The following is a 17,954-nucleotide window of genomic DNA, read 5'->3' on the forward strand; positions in this document are numbered from 1 at the left end:
TTCCGACTCAATAACCTCAGAAGTTACAGAAAGTCTACCTAAAATAACAAACATTTTCCTAACACATGTAATTAATGCAATGTTGAGATAATCTTATTTCCCAACACTGTGGTAGTTCACACACAGCAATTCTTGCAAAGCCAAGTAAACCTCATAACCCACCACGTTTATATAGACCTATAATCTTCTCAATCTTCTCAAAAAGTTATAAAAAAAAAATTATTATACAACAAAATATCAAATATCCACTATGGTTGCCATAAATTATACATACTCCCTATATCCCCACTTTGGTTTTCGAGCCAAACAAAGTACAGTACGCTAAGCAAACAGATTGGTTGATGTTGTATCTAATTCATTTAAGCCAGTGATTCCCAACCTAGGGGGCGCGCCCCTCTTGGAGGGCATATACACATCGCTGGGGAAGCGCGAGCGGTCATCACAAATTAAAATTTTTATTTATCAAATTTTATTATATTTAAAATGAAAAGAAAAAATGAAAAATTAATAAAGACTGGTTATCGTTATAGATTATAGGGTTGTTAAAGTCGATAAAGTAATCGATAAAGATTAGAAGTGTTTAGCCGTAGTGCACCATGCCACATCGTCCGTAAATTAATTAGTACGATAAGAGAAAGCCAGGGGAAAAAACTATTAGATTAGTTTAGACGCGATTTAGTTTTATTTTGCAGTTGCTCAGTGCACGTCAGTGTCATAGTACGTAGTCGTCGCGAGTGCACGTATATCAAAGTAATGGCTCCTCCGAAAATAAGAACATATATCGATGATTATGTCAAATTTGGTTTTACGTTTATTGAAAAAGATGGTGTCCAAAAGCCTCAGTGTGTTATTTGTCACATTGTATTAAGTAACGATGCCCTCCGACCTAGTCGACTAGAACGACATTTAACCACAGCTCATCCGATGCTAAAAGGAAAACCTAAAGAGTTTTTTGTTGCTAAAAAAAATTCTTTAAGTAAAATTAAAATTGACCATACCGGAGAGTTTCAACAGAATAATAAAAAAAATGTTGAAGCTTCATATCATATCGCCTTCATGGTGGCTCAGCAAAAGAAACCCCATACCTTAGGTGAAACATTAATTAAACCTAGCATACTTAAAGCTGTTGAAATAGTACTTGGTGAAGAAAACAAAAGGAAAATAGCTCAAATATCTCTTTCAGATAATACAGTGAAACGACGTATAGATGAATTAGCTTTGGACATTAAAAATCAGTTGATTCATAAATTAAAACATTCCGTATTCTTTGCAATCCAATGTGATGAATCAACTGATGTGGCCAATTGTTGCCAGCTATTAGTTTACTGCCGTTTTATAAATGAACAGCCCATCGCAGAACTTCTATTTTCCCAGGCTTTAAATTCCACCTCAAAAGGCAGCGACGTTTTATCTACCATTGACATATTTTTTGATCAAAATGGTTTGTCTTGGAAAAATGTTGTAGGTGTCTGTACGGATGGTGCTCCTGCAATGCTAGGGTCAAGATCGGGTTTTGTAAGCCTAGCAAAAAATAAAAACCCGTCAATAATCGGTTCTTATTGTGTAATACACCGACAAGCTTTAGCAGCAAAAACGCTGCCATCTGAACTTAAAAATGTACTTGAAGTATGTATAAAAGTTGTTATATATAGACCTAGCGGTCCTCAATCTTACAAACATAATACAAACCGCAGCATGGTCGGCTACTAATACAATGCCAGCACCTCCTTCTCCAAGCTCACTTCCTGAATATATACGTAATAAAATTGTAGAAAAAAGAAGAGCAAGAGCTCTATACCAACGCACGCGCTTACCTTCCCATAAACTTAATTACAATAAACTAGCTAATTCACTAAAAAAAACTGCTCACTGAATTTAAGTCAAACATATGGCAAAATCAATTAATGAAATTCACTTCCTTAGACGGTAGCCTATAGAGAGAAACAAAACAAATACTTCGCTGTAAATTTCCAAATCTCCCTATTAAAAAACCAGATGGTAGCTTAGCTACTTCGGATATCGAAAAAGCTGAACTTTTTAAGGATCATCTTGCTAATACCTTTCAACCACACGCTGATATCATAGACGTTGAAAACATGAATCAAGTCGAAACGTTCTTAAACACCCCCCCTTCCAGTGTCTCTCCCAGTCAAGTCATTTACACCTAATGATGTAAAATATGCTATACAAAAATATGCTCTAAAAAAATCACCAGGCTACGATTGCATTACTGCGAAAGTAGCCAGATCCCTTCCAACTAGAGCCATAGTTCACATCACTCATATATTTAATGCCTCACTCAGATTTTCCTATTTTCCACTACTTTGGAAATTCGCAACTATAATCTTATTTCCAAAACCAAACAAACCACCTGACCTACCTACCTTCATCACACCGTCCAATCAGCCTTCTCCCTCTTTTCGGAAAAATAATGGAACGGTTAATTCTGAAACGAATCCTCCCGATAATTACTGACAAAAATATTCTTCCAAACACCCAATTTGGGTTTCGCGCTTCTCACTCGACTATTCATCAAATACACAGAGTCGTAGACTCCATTTCGTATTCCCTGGAAAAAAAACTGTTCTGCAATTGCGTGTTCCTAGACATCTCACAAGCTTTCGACCGCTTATAGCATGACGGGCTTTTGTATAAACTTAAGAAATTTATGCCTCCCACCTACTACTTATTAAATCCTATCTAACTGATCGCCATTTTCAAATACGCTACAGTTCTGCGTTATCTGACGTAGCAGTTATCAAGGCTGGTGTTCCCCAAGGGGGCATTTTGTCTCCTATTCTGTACAATATCTTCGCTTCTGATCAACCAACTACCTCCAATACATCCGTAGCAGACTACGCTGACGACAAAGCAATAATATCTATTGCCAATGACTCACTCATAGCATCATACAATCTCCAAACTCACCTTAACTACATGGAAAAATGGTTTACTAACTGGTGATTCAAAGTAAGCCAAAGCAAATCTATACATACTACCTTCACCCTCAAACATGCTTCCTGTCCCACAGATTTTCTATACGGTATTCCTATCCCTTTCTCTCCAAAGATCAAATATCTCGGGATCACTCTCGACCAAAGGTTAACATGGGCTCATCACATCAAAATCAAAAGATTAGCACTAAATCATCGTCTTCGTATCCTCAAACCCTTAATAAGCAATAACTATACCCCCATTAAAACCAAAATTCTGATCTACAAAACACTTCTCAAACCCATTTGGGCATACGGACTCCAACTCTGGGGAAACGCTAAAAAGTCTAACATACTGAAGATTCAAACATTTCAAAATATCGCTCTCCGAAAAATAATGAACGCACCACCCTACGTGTCTAATCACACCCTTCATACTGACACCAACTCAAAACAATTAACGAAGCCAAAATGTATTATAAAAGATTCTACTCCAAACTAATTAATCACCCTAAAGAGCTAATAAAAAACTTATCTACTCCTTCCATATCTGGTAATCCCCCTAGACACCTGAAGCGTAAATGGTGCCGTGATCTCTTAAGTTAAGCTTTAAAAAAAAATAAAAATTAAAAAAAAAAAATTATTAAAAAAAATCCATAGAAAGTGCCATCGATGGGTGGCTTCTTTCATCAAATCTCCATGTCAATCTTTTTGTAACTCTCCTCATATATGCTTATTGTGTCTAGTCGATACAGATTGTGTATTACGTTTAAAATTAAAAAAAAAAAAAAAAATGTTTTTTTTATTTCTATAATGACCGTTAACATAAGTTGTATCAAAGTACGTAAGAATTTGATCAGCATCTTGGTTATGAAATTTTTCATATAAAATTTCCATACCTAAAACACAACCACAATCTACATTTAACTATTTGTGAACCAAAAAAGTTATATTACTCATAGGTATACATACCTTTTTTGACATAATTGACTGGTAAAAATGCAAGACCAGTTATCATTGTAATATCTTGTTGAAATTGTTTGTCTTCTTTATATTTTTTGACTAGCCCACACTCTTGGATTTTGCGCCATACTGAATGACACAGGTGAAAATAGCATCAGTGAATTTTTAATTTTGGTAGTACTTTTTCAATTGCAAGAATGACAGCTTTTTCAGTCTATTGTTATTTGTACCAATTCACGTTTTGGACATTTTTCACAAATAACAGAAAGCATTTCGGTATAAATTTGTTTTGTTTTATTTTGAAGAAGTATATACACCAAAGGAATTGTTGTCGAGCCCATTTTACCATGAATAATATAAACTTGATTAAAGCCTGTAGGCGCAGTTGAAAATGTTCCATCCATGTACCAATATGTTGACGTTTTTAATATTTGCAGACTTTCAGGAGATGAAAAAATTATAATTTTATTTTCATTATTTTCATTGTCGAATAATAAAAATGGCTGAGGATTTTCACCTCCTGTTGTTGCCCATATACCAATAACTTTCTACTCATTTACTGTTACTAAGGGTGGATAAGATGCATTTTTAACTCTTCTTAAACTTCTTTTTACGCTGCTGCAGGCATTAACAATTTTGCTTCGTTAGATAAATTTATTACGGTTTTGGAAAATATAATAGAAGGTGGTTCAGAATTTTTTTTTGCATTATTTTTCATTGATGATCATGATTTTATTACCTCTACTTCAACTGGGCAGGCATTAGGATTATGGTCAGTTATAGAAACAATAACTTTAATATTGACATCAGTTGTAATACTTCCTTGACAATTATTTTCATTGTTTTTAGATTTTTTTACACAATTCCAATGTATACCCACTTTAACAAGTTTTTGTTTTACATAAACATAGTTCATAGGTCTATGGTAAATTGTCTTTCGTAAAGATTCGTTAACGGTTAACATGAAACTAATGTAATTTATTATACTTACAGATGGTAAATTACGTATAATTTTAATTACAATAATCATAATTGTGATAAATAAAATAATTTTTTTTCTATAAATAAATTCTGAGAACTTTTTCATCTTACTACGTATTCATTTAAAATTGGATAAAAACAAATATCTAATAACTTAAAATTAGGGTAGTTAATCATGACAGTTAAATAAATAATTTATCATATCAATTATATAACATTTATTCACAATAGTATAAAAAAAAAAGTTCACGTACATATTTCAACAATAGTTTTTTTTAATAAATCACACACTATTTTATGGTGGAAAATTATTTTTATTTTTAAATTAATAAAAATTAATAATATGAAGAGAATTGTAAAACACCAGGATGTTCTTCTGCAGATACGAGATCAACAACAAGCCTGAAAAAATAATTATAATAAACAATTAACAAAATAACAAGTAAAACTTACAAAATCATGTTATAAAAAATAATAGAAAAAAAGTTTGAAAGAAATTGAAGAAAATCAAAATCAAGTAGTGCCTAGGGAACATTACTGAAAATAATTATAATATTTGTTCATTGATATTATATCATATTTTGTTTTTTTTTTTTTTTTTTTAATGAAAACTTACAACCTGATATTACACTTCGGTATACTTGATAAAATATAATGATGGAATAAAAAATATATTAAGATTACCATCATGGGATTTTCAAACGTTGCCTATAAAAATACCTAAATATCAATTTCTATATTTTACATTAATCCAACCCTAAGAAGTCAAAAGAGGAACAACTTACGTTTAACATTAACATACGAGGAATAAAATAATATTAATAAATAGGCTCAGCACTAATAGGCACTTAAAATATGTACTAAAAACTACAATTAGTTCATATAGCAGATCAATCATCTATTATCTTGTATACTACAACTGCTACATCAATTGAGACAATTTACTATAAGCACAAGTAAAGAGACAAAAATGTAATGTCAATTCAATTGAAATTATCCAACTTAAATGTCATAATAAGAATCATAATCAATGAAAAATAATAGTCTTAATTTAAAAGATAAAATAAGCAATTAGCATAAATTCTAATGACAAGTTCAATACATTTTTTTCATTCAATAAAGAATATAATAAGAATGATGTTCAATAAAATATACATAATTATTTTCAGAAGTAACAATTTAAAGCTTAATTTTATACAAATTCTTTACAGGCAAAAAATGTTTGTCAGATAAGATGGTTTTAAATAATTATAATACATTTATAAATGCATTTATTATCGTTACAAATATTTAAAATAATATTAATTTTATAAATATTTTTTCACTAATATTAAATAATAATAAATATTGAAATGTAAAACATTATTAAATAAATATAACTAATTTAATACATACCTTAGTGCTTTTCCACTAGCTGAATTTGAATTGAAACTTATTTCTTCGGGGTGTGACATTAGATAATCAATCAACCATTTCAATCTATTTCTTACGAGCTAAAAATCATAAACCAGAAGAATAAATTTATCTTAGAAATAACTATAAAAAAATAATAATAATATACATCTAAACATTTAGTAAGGTATAATGATTTTTATATTTAATTTCTAAATTTATACTATTACATATTAATTGACAAAATTAAGTTTACACGCGTTTTTATACTAAAAATACATATTAAAACTTTAAAGTTGTATTAATGACTGAATAATGAAGTAAAGCAATATTATAAATTTGAAATAACATAATTATAAGACTAACAATCCAACAAAATATAAAGACCTCATGAAATGTTGAAAATAATTAAAACAAAATTAATTTAATCAATATAACACAATGTTCATAAGCAATGTTTGTATTGGATTTACTCAAAATTAAAAATAAATCATTTAATAATCAACAGTAACATAAAAGTCAAATTGCAGTGGCTCAAATTTTAGAACAAATTTTAAAATGAAAGTAATCAATATTCATGAATATCAAGATATTTAAAAGAATTTAAAATTGTATTCGAGCAAATTATGGTCCAAATATATTTATAACCAAGTGTTTAAATGGTTTTAAATGTATAAAATATAATATTAATTATAATCACCTTAATAAGATTTGCTGTTCTAGCTGAACACGTGAAATTTACTTGTGAATTAAGACTAAATGAAATATGATCAGTTTTTTCGCCAGTTATTTTGAGGCTTTTGGCAAAAAATACTACTGGAAATGGGTAAACCATAGTTGTGTCATGTAAATATATTGAAGTAGTCTTTAGTTTAGTGTGGTATAATAATAAAGGACTAATGTAGTAATTATCAATAGAGTTCACAGATTTTGGATGAATTTCAACTTTTCCATCTTCGGCAGTCACAAATTTTGATAACTTTCGACCGTTTGCTTTAACTTTGGAACTTAAAAAATTAAAAAAGAATTAATTTACATGATTAATTTAAATATAAAATAATACTTACTTGCAAACAGCAATATTGGGACATAAACCAGCAACTAAAACACACTTCAAAAGCTTAACATTGCTTGAGTTTTGGTTATACTCAGGATCTGAATAGTTGGAACTTTTTATAAATCCCAGATCACATAAATACTTGGCATATTGAGACTTTAAATCATGTAACATATTCATAGTATTGTACATCAAACAATTTTCTCTGCAAAATTCCCAAGCCCTGTTTTCTTGTTTAGCTTGTAAAAATTTACTCATTGCTCTAGTGACCATGAGATGATCACTTAGGTGACCTTCATCCATTTCTTTTTTTACATCGCGGCATTGGTATTCCTTATTTGTCTATAAAATTCAAGATTTTAAGTATTAAAATAAAAATAAATAATAATATCGATTTACTCACCGGCATAACAAATGGATCTTTAAAATTTAAACTGGCAGCAATGGTCATTATTGGACTTAAGCAACTAAACATTGTACCTAGAATAATCATTTTGCCTTCAAGAGGACCAATTGGTAATTTTGCTAAATGAAAGCCCAATGGAGTAAGATTTTCTTTTTCATCCAAAGCATTCAGGTCAATTAATAACTAGAAAATAACCAAAATTATTAAAGTAAAAATATAATTAATATAAAATAAATCAAAACATACTTTTAAAGCCACTTCAAGAGCTTTAGTTTCAGGTGGATTCATAACTTTCTCTAAAAATGGAGTAACCATTCCAACTTGTAAAATTTTAGCTTGAAGTATTACTTCTTCTAAACTTGTTCTCATCATCTCAGGTAGTACATAATCATCAAATGAATTTTCACGTCCTTTTGTATACAAATGGTAGCAAATACCAGACCTTACACGGCCTGCTCGACCACGACGTTGTCTTGCATTGGCCAAACTCACCCATTCTTCTTTTAGAGTCCCAATATTATTTTCTGCATCAAATCCTTTTAACTTCATACGGCCATTATTAATAACATAAACTACATCATCTATAGTAACTGAAGTTTCTGCAATGTTTGTAGATAGTATAATCTTACGAACACCTGTAAAACTAATATTATACCAACTTGTATTTAATTAATAAAACCATTTTAGCTTACCTGATGGTGGTGATTCAAAAACAGATTTTTGAGATACAGTTGGTAACATGGAATGCAAAGGAATAAGTATGTAGCGAGCTGAAAAAAAAAAAATGTAAATCAATAAATTACAAAATTGAATTTTTTTCTTTTTTTTATAATTACAAATAAAATTAATGAACTATAAATTTAAAATTTCATGTTAATTGAATAATTCTTTGAAATCAGAGCTTTAAACCAGTGTGAAGTATTAATAATAATTTTGAATATTTTGAATTTTTTTTTTTTTTTTAAATTATACATTTAAAATAAAAACGAAAATAAGAAAAAGGTTTAAAAAGCTAATTCAATTATGAATTTTAATTTGAGAAAAATATATACATTTAGTTATATATTTATGTAAAAAGTACTAAAATTTAACAAATAGTTAAGTCTAATGTACTCAGGTTCAGTAAAAAATTAGTAATAAAGATTTCAAATTTATTAAAACTTAAAATCACACAAGTTTAAATAGTTATTTTTAAACTAATAATTATCAATATTTCAACTAAAAACTTTAACCAATATTCATTCTTTAAGTCTACATGGAAATATAATTATTTAAAAATCAAAATATTTAAAAACCGACATCAAAATTGCTAAAAAAATCTGAATAAATATTTGAGTATCAACTACTACTCATTAAATGTTTAACCCTACTTATTTAACACAGTTAATTTTTTTTTTTTTTTTAATCACAAATTATACATTACATGTATTTCCAAAGCCTTTGTCTTTAAGAATTTTAGTCATTTTAGATATTTGATCCCATCCAGAAAGAAACACAAGTATTGCTCCATCATCTTTATTATTACAAATGTAATTTATAAGTTCTAATATCAATTCATAATCCGTATCTTCAGATGCTGGATTTTCCAACAAATTCAATATTGCAGAATGATATCTTTTAGATCTTCTCAGTTCACTACAAAAAGTTTAGTTATTATTATTTGAAATTATGTTACATGAACATTCAAAAATATTTTCAATAATATACTTACTTAACATAAGGAACTACAAATTCAAGAAATGGATCGCCAGGTTTTAATTTGCGTGGTCTCAAAATTTTTTTAGGAAAATATCTGAACCTGTTTTCAATAAATAATATTTGAAAAACTCGATATAAGAAATTATTAGAAATATAATGTAGTGCTCTTGATTTGATGTGGGTAATACCCGGGTACCCAGAAACCCTCCGGATACCTGTTTATCCGGGTAATACCCGAATTTGTGAGTAGTCAACGTTTTCTGGTAGTAGGTACCCATTATCTAAAATGTTTGGGTACCCGATGGTTTTTGATTTACTTAAACGGTTTAGCTAAGAGGTAATCAGTATTAAATTATACATTACATAATTATTCGAATAAAAAATATTAAATTATTTCCTCTTTTAAATTAATAAAATTACGTTTTAAAAATAAATCTTTAATATTTTATGTGAGCGTTATTAGTGATATTATATTTCAATAATAAGTTTGTTCAAGTCTAATGTCGAATAACATGTTAAAAGCTATTATAAAGCATATATTTAAATCTTACAGATAACGGATATAGTGGCCATATTCGTTACCTTTTATGTGTATATATACGTAGATAATAATGAATAATCACAGTCAGTGACATACATACGGGGGGGAGGAAGCGTTCAAACCCACCCCTAGGGCCAAAAAAAAAGAAGAAATTTGTGATACTATTGGTGACGTGTAATATATTCATAGTTTCATTGTTACGCTTTAAACTTAAAATATACAACTATACAAAAATTATAATAATTGAATAATTATATTGATAGGTGTTTGAAAAGTTTTGTTAACTATGCTGTTTTTATATTCATATAGCTACTAATTTACAGTAATGTAAAAGTAAACAGTAAATTGTTGTAAAGTTGTTTAAAATAATATTTATTTATAGCAGTTATTTATCTGTGCAACAAAAAAAAAAAAAAGATAACAAAATTTATCATGTTTTAGAAAATATATGTACTTACATACAAATCCCAGCTCTAATAATGAGTATACAAACCATAACGGGTACCCGATTCATAACGGGCACCTAATTCGTAAGGGGTACCCGAAATGTTGTAAATCGGGTAGTACCCGTAAAACCCGGATACCCGGGTACCCGGGTATCAAGAGCACTAATACAATGTGCAAACCTATTTAATGAATAAATATCTTCAAGATAGACTTCTTCAACTGGATATGTGAATCCTGGTATGTTCAAAGATGGGCAATCATTGTAGTATTTAGAAAAAGCTGCTGCATTTAATGTTGCACTCATTAGTATAATTTTGATATCTGGTCTCTAAAATATATAAAAAGTTAAAAATATTATTAAAAAAAATAATATAACTAAACTAATTTCTATATGTATATAATTACAACAGGTATGATGCTTTTGAGAATAGTTAATGTGAAATCACTAATAGTATCACGTTCATGTATTTCATCAATAATTATATGAGAATAATAATTCAAAGCGGAATCTCTTTGAATGTGTTGTAGTAGAATTCCAGTGGTACAAAACAAAATAGATCCATATTCGCGTCCCAATTTTCTTAAATATAACAAATTATATAATTTAGCTTGTATTGAATATATTTATAATCACTTTTTATTACCTTTCCAGCCTTATTTGATAACCAACACTTCCTTCTCCTATGCGTTCAGCCCTTTCATCAGCAACACGTTCTGCCACTGATATAGCACTGATTCTTCTTGGTTGGGTACAAACGATTCTACATGTTGAACCACAACCTGACATAATGGCATCATCAAGAATGAATTGTGCCATTTGTGTAGTTTTACCACAACCTATTTGAAATTATTTTAAATAAATTAAACCATTAAAGAAATAATATACCTAATAATATTGTAATAATTATAATTTATAAAAATATTACTTGCCTGTTTCACCACTTATCAAAATAACTTGATTATTTCTAATTAATTCTAAAATTTCATCTTTTTTGCTATAAGATGGTAGTTTTTTTCTAATTGCACACATAGATCTGTACCTTGGATTTTTACTTTTGGCTTCAAGTTCATTTTTCAAAAATGCATTTTTTGTAGGATCATTTTGAAGTTTCTAAAAATAATTTTAAAAAAATTCAAGAATATTGTTTTTTTTTTTTTTTTTTATGTGAATAACCTAGACATACCATATTACTTTGAAGAGAAGCAACAAGATTTTCTTCTATAGACCCAGTTATGTTATCCAAAAATTTTCTTTTGAAATTTGAATCTTCAAGTTTTTTATATCTATCCATTATATACTCTGCATTTTCATCTACATCTTCATCTTTCAAAGTCAGAAGGTTAAGAGCTCTGAAACTTCAAGATTAAAACATATTTAATAAAATGTATAAATCCTTTAATAAGCCATTAGAATTAACTTACTTATGACTATTGTAATCTTTAATATCTACTTTTGAATTTGACATTGTATAAGACTTAGATTTAATGTTTTCATCAGGAATTGGCATTTCTTCTTCTATTTTATTACATTTTTCTTCTATATAATCAATTCCATCAATTCTTAACTTGATGAACTATAAAAAAAAAATTATAATTAAAATTTCAACATTAACAATTTTTTTTTAAAACAAAATTACACATTTTCCTGATTCTTTTTGTTGTTCTTTTTTTTTTGTTTTCTGCCACAATCGATTTTGCTCTTTATGCCAGAGATCTAGTTCACGGCCTTTTAAATGAGAAGGTGGTTTCACTTTAGGTCGAGCCATATCCAGCATTTCTTCATCTTCTCTCATACTTGCTTGTTTACGAGCATGCCATAAGCCTGAAATCAAATATGTATATAATTTGATAAAAATAAATAAAACATACATATATATATATATATATATATTACCAATTTCTCGTCCTTTCAAATGAGGGGGATGAGATTTCGGTCTATCATTCGAATTTGAAGGTCCATAATTGTCTACATGCAAATCATCATCAAAATGATTTTTTTTAGATGACTGTCTAGGTCCTTTATTTTTATCTGAAAGTATACATCAATATAACTTTATTATCATAAAAAAAAATTGAAATTTTTAAAAGATATATTTTGAGTACATAAACAAAGAATTTATGTGAATAAGTGAATAACTATTAAACACATCATGAAATATTTTTAATTTTTAGTGAAAACATAACTCTTTATTGACATCAATAGATTTTCAGTACAAACAGGTTTTTTTAATTTCAACGCGAAAATCTATTCAAAATAACTGACATGATTTTAGGTCACACTAAGCTAAGAATTCAAACTACCATAAATTTACCTTTAGGTCCGGTTTGCTTTGTTAGTCTGAAAGGTTTAACGGGTGGCATGATGCTTCAATGTTGGAGAACTGTACTTGGAAAAAAAATATCTTCAAGATAATTCTCACGAAACTTGAAAACTTTCACTACTCATCAAACAGTAATAATATATTATATCGAATTAAATTCTAAAAGTAATGGTCAAACAAACATAATTTCCTAGGTAATGGAAAATACATTGTTAAAGTGTAAAAAAACAAATTTAAAACAATACAACATGTTATCAACTATTTATTTATAATATTATCATAAATATTACATTTATTATTCGGTCGTTATCGGCATTTACCGGAGCGATCGTCGGCGTTGGTGACGGAGGCGACTATCGATCGTCGTCGGTATGACCACTACACCGGAATGAAAAAAAAAATTGATAAACAGAACGCAACTATTTGACTATTACTCGTTTACCGTGGTTCTGGCGCACGGAAACATAGACATAATATATTATGTCTATGCACGGAAAGCACGAGAAACGCAAATCGCAACAGTTCATTCTCTCCGATCTACTGTGCTCGCGGATATTTATTTTCTCGGCGAAAAGCTATTATAAGCAACACTATCAACTATTAATTGCATGTTGGATACGATAATAATACAAATGATACTATCAACAATGTCACCAAAAACAATAAATTATACAACACAAAAAAAAAAATGTTTCAGCGTCACTAACACTAAAGAATTTTAAAATGAACCAACCGAGTTCATACTACTACATACATACTACTAACTCTTCAAAAATTATTTAGAAAATTATTATTTTTAAAATTTTCTAAATTATTATTTAAAAAATTATTCAAAAATAATTATATTGATAATATTTTATAAAAAAAACTTACTTCAGGACGAATAAATGGTGTAATACTGTTATTTAACTTATATTTGTAGGATAACTATAATCAGTGGTGGTTTTATGGGTGGGGGGTCCAAGAGTCAAATATATTATTTGTTCGATACACTCGAGATTAAAATTGTATGTTATGTTTTTTCGCTTCTATAAGATTTAAATTTTAAGTAATAAATTATTAATGGTTTTAATATATTATAAGATAATATCAAAGGATTACCCCCCTCCAAAAAAAAAAAACATAAAAACCGCCACTGACTATAATGTAACTTGTAATGCAAAATATAAATATATAAATATATGTATAATAGAAGCATTTAAAAATACAATTGCAATAGAGTTTACAATTGACGGCCAACATGTTTAATAATTTTACTGCTGTTTTTATAATGACCATTAAATGATACCCATTGCAATGGTCGATGATAAACAGCCATAAAACTGATTTTTCGATTGCAAATGTCCTACACCGCTACAAGCGGATAAAATAACAACAATTTTATTAACATACACTAGATAATTATTTAATCCTGAAAAGAACTTGGCATACTGAAACATTATTCCCATAAACAAAAATAGATTAATATCAACAGCAAGTTTTTTTTTTAAAATTTGATACTTGTTAATTTGAAAGAATTTGAACTTTACTGTTCTTTTTTCCAGTATGTAATGCTTGAAATTCCTTTTTGGACCTATTTAATGAGTTGGATATTTGAAATCTTAAGAATAGGTTAGTTAAAAATTCTTTAGGAAAATTATCTGATAGATGATAGAAAAAAATTGTATTTAAAATTAATTCTCTTACTTAAGTTGGGTCGAGGAGCTAATTTGATCAATTTGAAAAAATATATTGATAAAAAGTCGTTCGCGGATGTTTTGCCTCCCCCGTTTCGTCCCTGTCTATTGTTAAGATAGGACATTTAGCTCCCAGGTATTATATAGATTTATTTATACACAATTATTTATATTAGATTACTTATTCTTTACAAAAAATATAAAATATCATTATCATTACTATATTTAAATTCAATACAATTTTGTTTTATTTTATCTTCGTAATGATTTTTTCGGGCAAATTTATAATTTCATTTTTTTCGTGGTTAACAATTCTATAATTCACTGACGTATGCACAATTACACTGACAAACTAGTACTGCGTAGTGTGCTCTGTGTAATATATTATTACAGTATCCAGGGCAGGTATAAAATATTATTTAATCTGTACAATACAAATAGGAAAAGTTAATAACATTTTTCCACTGTCTAACAACTAGTCGAGCAATATCATCAGTCGATAAGAAGACCTTCGATTAAGATCAATATCTATCGATATGTCATGGAGATATAAAAGACGTTCGTAAAATTGTTTACTTGTTAGTTTACTTACCTATATTATTTTTTCGAGTTAATTAATTTAGAACGTAATAACCTTACCCAACCAGGGGACAAACGTCCTATGGTTAGGTATAAATAAATCTATATAACTCCCGGGGGCTAAATGTCCTATCTTAGTAATAGACGGGGACGAAAAGTCCATGGACTCGTTTTTTTTTACGGGGACGAAACGGCAGAGGTGAAACGTCTGCGAACTATAAAAAGTAGAATTGAGCATCATTAGATTACCAAAAAAAAATTTTTTTTTTTGAGTGTTAACGGTCTCTAGGACAATCCCAGAATACATCCAGCCTTCCATCCATCTCGATTAGCTGCTCGCATCTTCCAATCATTTCCACCTCCTAGCTCTTCCACATCATTTTTTACTACATCTTCCCATCTCATTCTCGATCTTCCAATGGATCTTTTTCCTGTTAGGTTCTTTTCCAGTACTGTACGGAGTAGTGGGTTTTGGTTTTTCCAAGCGTGTCCTGTCCATTTTAGTCTCTTAGTTCTTATTGTTTCCACGATGTTCGATTTTTGGTATAATGAATCTAATTCTAATAAATGAATCTTTGCTCCATATGTAACAATCGGTCTTATCAAGGTAGTATATAATTGCTTCTTTAATTCTTTTGACAAGGATCCAGCTCCTAACAGATTCGCTAGACTGAAAAAGCATTTGTTTCCAGCCTGGATTCTTACTTCTATCTCTTTTGTTATTTGATTATCTTCTGTTAGAATCGTCCCTAGATACTTGAACTGATCCACTCTATCGAAATTATACTGAACTATCCTTAAGGAGAGGTCTAATCTTGCGTTGTTCTGCCTTCTAACTACTATTTATTTGGTTTTCTTATCGTTGGCGCATAAACCTATTTTTGCTGATGACTTTTCTAGCCGCCTAAATAGTTTTTCTTGTGATTCTGTTACCAGTACCAGGTCATCTGCGTATGCTAATAATCCTATAGTATGACCTTGTAAGTTTACTCCTTCATGCTGTCCCATATTCATTTCCCTTACAACTTTTTCCAATGCAACATTAAATAATATAGGCGATAAAGAGTCTCTTTGTTTTAATCCTATCCGTACTTGTACTTATTCTGATTTTATATTTCCTCTCTTACTTTAACATGCGTTTCCATAATACTTGACTTGATCAGATTTATAAGTATGTGTGGAAAGTGAAACTTTACCAAAGTACTAATTAGACTTTCTCAATGTAAGATATCATATACTTTTTGGAAATCAACAAAAAGTATATGCATTTCCTTATTGAACTCCTATATTTTTTTTAAAAAGGGTCTGACAATGAATATTTGGTCAATTGTCGGTAGACCTAGCCTAAAACCACCTTTATATTCTCCAATTACATTTTCAGATGTCTCTTTCAACCTTGATAGAATGCAGCTAGTAAATATTTTGTATATTCCCCGGTAACTGTTGCAGTCCTTTTTATCTCCCTTCTTATGTATGGGATATATTATCGCCATTTTCCAGTCTTCAGGTATTTCTTCTGTTTCCCATACTTGAGTGATGATTTTCCATATTTTTTGAATCAGTTCCTCTCCTCCATTCATTATCAATTCTGCTACTATCTCGTGCTCTCCAGGTAATTTGTGATTCTTTAAATTTTGTATCTGGTACTTGATTTTCTCTAAAGACGGACTTAGGCATTGTCGATCATTTCTAGTGTTCCGGCTGGGAGGGAAAATTTCACTTGGCTCTTGGCAATTTAAAAGCTTGTCAAAGTAACTTGCCATTTTATGGCCAATTCTTCCTCTGTAGTTATCAATGATCCATCATCGTTTTTTAAAAATCTCTCCTTTTTTTCTGTAGTCTCTTTATTACCAAATAATAAAGAACGTTTTCCTTCATATTATTTAAAATAAGAATATAAAATTTCACTGGATAAGGAAATAGCTTGTGCAAAATTTAAACAATTTGAACATTTATAAACTTTTAATCATTATTCAATTAAATAACCATAAATGTACGTAATAGCATTTTTTTCAGGTAATTTGTTTTTAATTATTAAAATTTCTTATAGGCATGTAATTTGAAAAGGATTTTTTTCTGGAAAAAGTATATTAATTTCACTTATAGGAGTATTTTCAAGACTAAGTAAAACATCTTCTACATTTTGAATAACCTTTAAAGTTCGTTTAAATTGAATGTATGAAGGATCTATGCAATTTCTATTTTTGATTTCTTACGGTTCCAAAAATGTTTTCTAAGCAGTCTTGATTTAACCTATAAGTACACATTGGATCCATTTTAGAATGATTATTACCTACTAGATAAATTATGATAAGGACGTCCGTGAAGTTGGCCCCCCCACTTTGTCTTATCGAATTCAAACCTTCACCAATATTTTGGAACTAATTTGGAACTATTTGGAACCAATTTTTTATAATTTGGAACTTCACCCTTTTCTCGAAATAAGAAATTTTCGGTTGGGGGGGGCCAACTTCACGCAGCCCCCCCACTTTGTCCTATCGACTTCAAACCTTTACCAATATTTTGGAACTAATTTGAAACTATTTGGAACCAAGTTTTCATAATTTGGAACTTCACCCTTTTCCCGTAAAAAAAGTTTTTAGGTTGGAGGGGAATAACTTCTCGCAGCTCCCCCCACTTTGTCCTATCGACTTCAAACCTTCACCAATATTTTGGTACTAATTTGGAACTATTTGGAACCAAGTTTTCATAATTTAGAACTTCACCATTTTCTCGAAATAAGAGATTTTCGGTTGGGGGGTCAACTTCACGCAGCCCCCCCAATTTGTCCTATCGACTTCAAACCTTTACCAATATTTTGGAACTAATTTGAAACTATTTGGAACCAAGTTTTCATAATTTGGAACTTCACCCTTTTCCCGTAAAAAAAGTTTTTAGGTTGGAGGGGAATAACTTCTCGCAGCTCCCCCCACTTTGTCCTATCGACTTCAAACCTTCAC

General features: G+C 29.5%; 2 protein-coding genes across 2 annotated transcripts; one reads left to right on the forward strand and one right to left on the reverse strand.

Moving 5' to 3' along the window:
• The first annotated feature begins 753 nt into the window (after positions 1-753).
• LOC112693540 (zinc finger BED domain-containing protein 5-like) lies at positions 754-1,710 on the forward strand. Its single transcript, XM_025568648.1, has one exon. It carries the CDS (start codon positions 754-756, stop codon positions 1,708-1,710), a length of 957 nt encoding a protein of 318 aa, XP_025424433.1.
• Positions 1,711-5,151: 3,441 nt separating this feature from the next.
• On the reverse strand, positions 5,152-12,779 carry LOC112693569 (ATP-dependent RNA helicase DHX36). Its single transcript, XM_025568691.1, has 18 exons — positions 12,731-12,779; positions 12,313-12,447; positions 12,056-12,240; positions 11,841-11,992; positions 11,603-11,774; positions 11,349-11,529; positions 11,063-11,255; positions 10,824-10,998; positions 10,598-10,746; positions 9,444-9,530; positions 9,156-9,367; positions 8,425-8,502; positions 7,979-8,367; positions 7,730-7,915; positions 7,337-7,668; positions 6,970-7,276; positions 6,273-6,370; positions 5,152-5,279 (listed from the first exon to the last, which is right to left on the reverse strand). The coding sequence occupies exons 1-18, from the start codon at positions 12,777-12,779 to the stop codon at positions 5,213-5,215; spliced, it is 3,147 nt and encodes a 1,048-aa protein (XP_025424476.1). The 3' UTR covers positions 5,152-5,212.
• Positions 12,780-17,954: the final 5,175 nt, after the last annotated feature.

Source organism: Sipha flava, unplaced genomic scaffold (assembly GCF_003268045.1).
Source record: "Sipha flava isolate LNK unplaced genomic scaffold, YSA_version1 88_pilon_pilon, whole genome shotgun sequence".
Classification (NCBI taxonomy): Eukaryota; Metazoa; Arthropoda; class Insecta; order Hemiptera; family Aphididae; genus Sipha; species Sipha flava.

Coding starts and splice junctions, on each gene's coding strand:
- LOC112693540 (XM_025568648.1), top strand. CDS start 754: ATGGCTCCTCCGAAAATAAGAACATATATCGATGATTATGTCAAATTT.
- LOC112693569 (XM_025568691.1), bottom strand. CDS start 12,779: ATGCCACCCGTTAAACCTTTCAGACTAACAAAGCAAACCGGACCTAAA. Junction 12,241..12,312: donor TTTGAAAGGACGAGAAATTG/GTAATATATATA, acceptor ATTTGATTTCAG/GCTTATGGCATGCTCGTAAA. Junction 11,775..11,840: donor AAAGATTACAATAGTCATAA/GTAAGTTAATTC, acceptor TTAATCTTGAAG/TTTCAGAGCTCTTAACCTTC.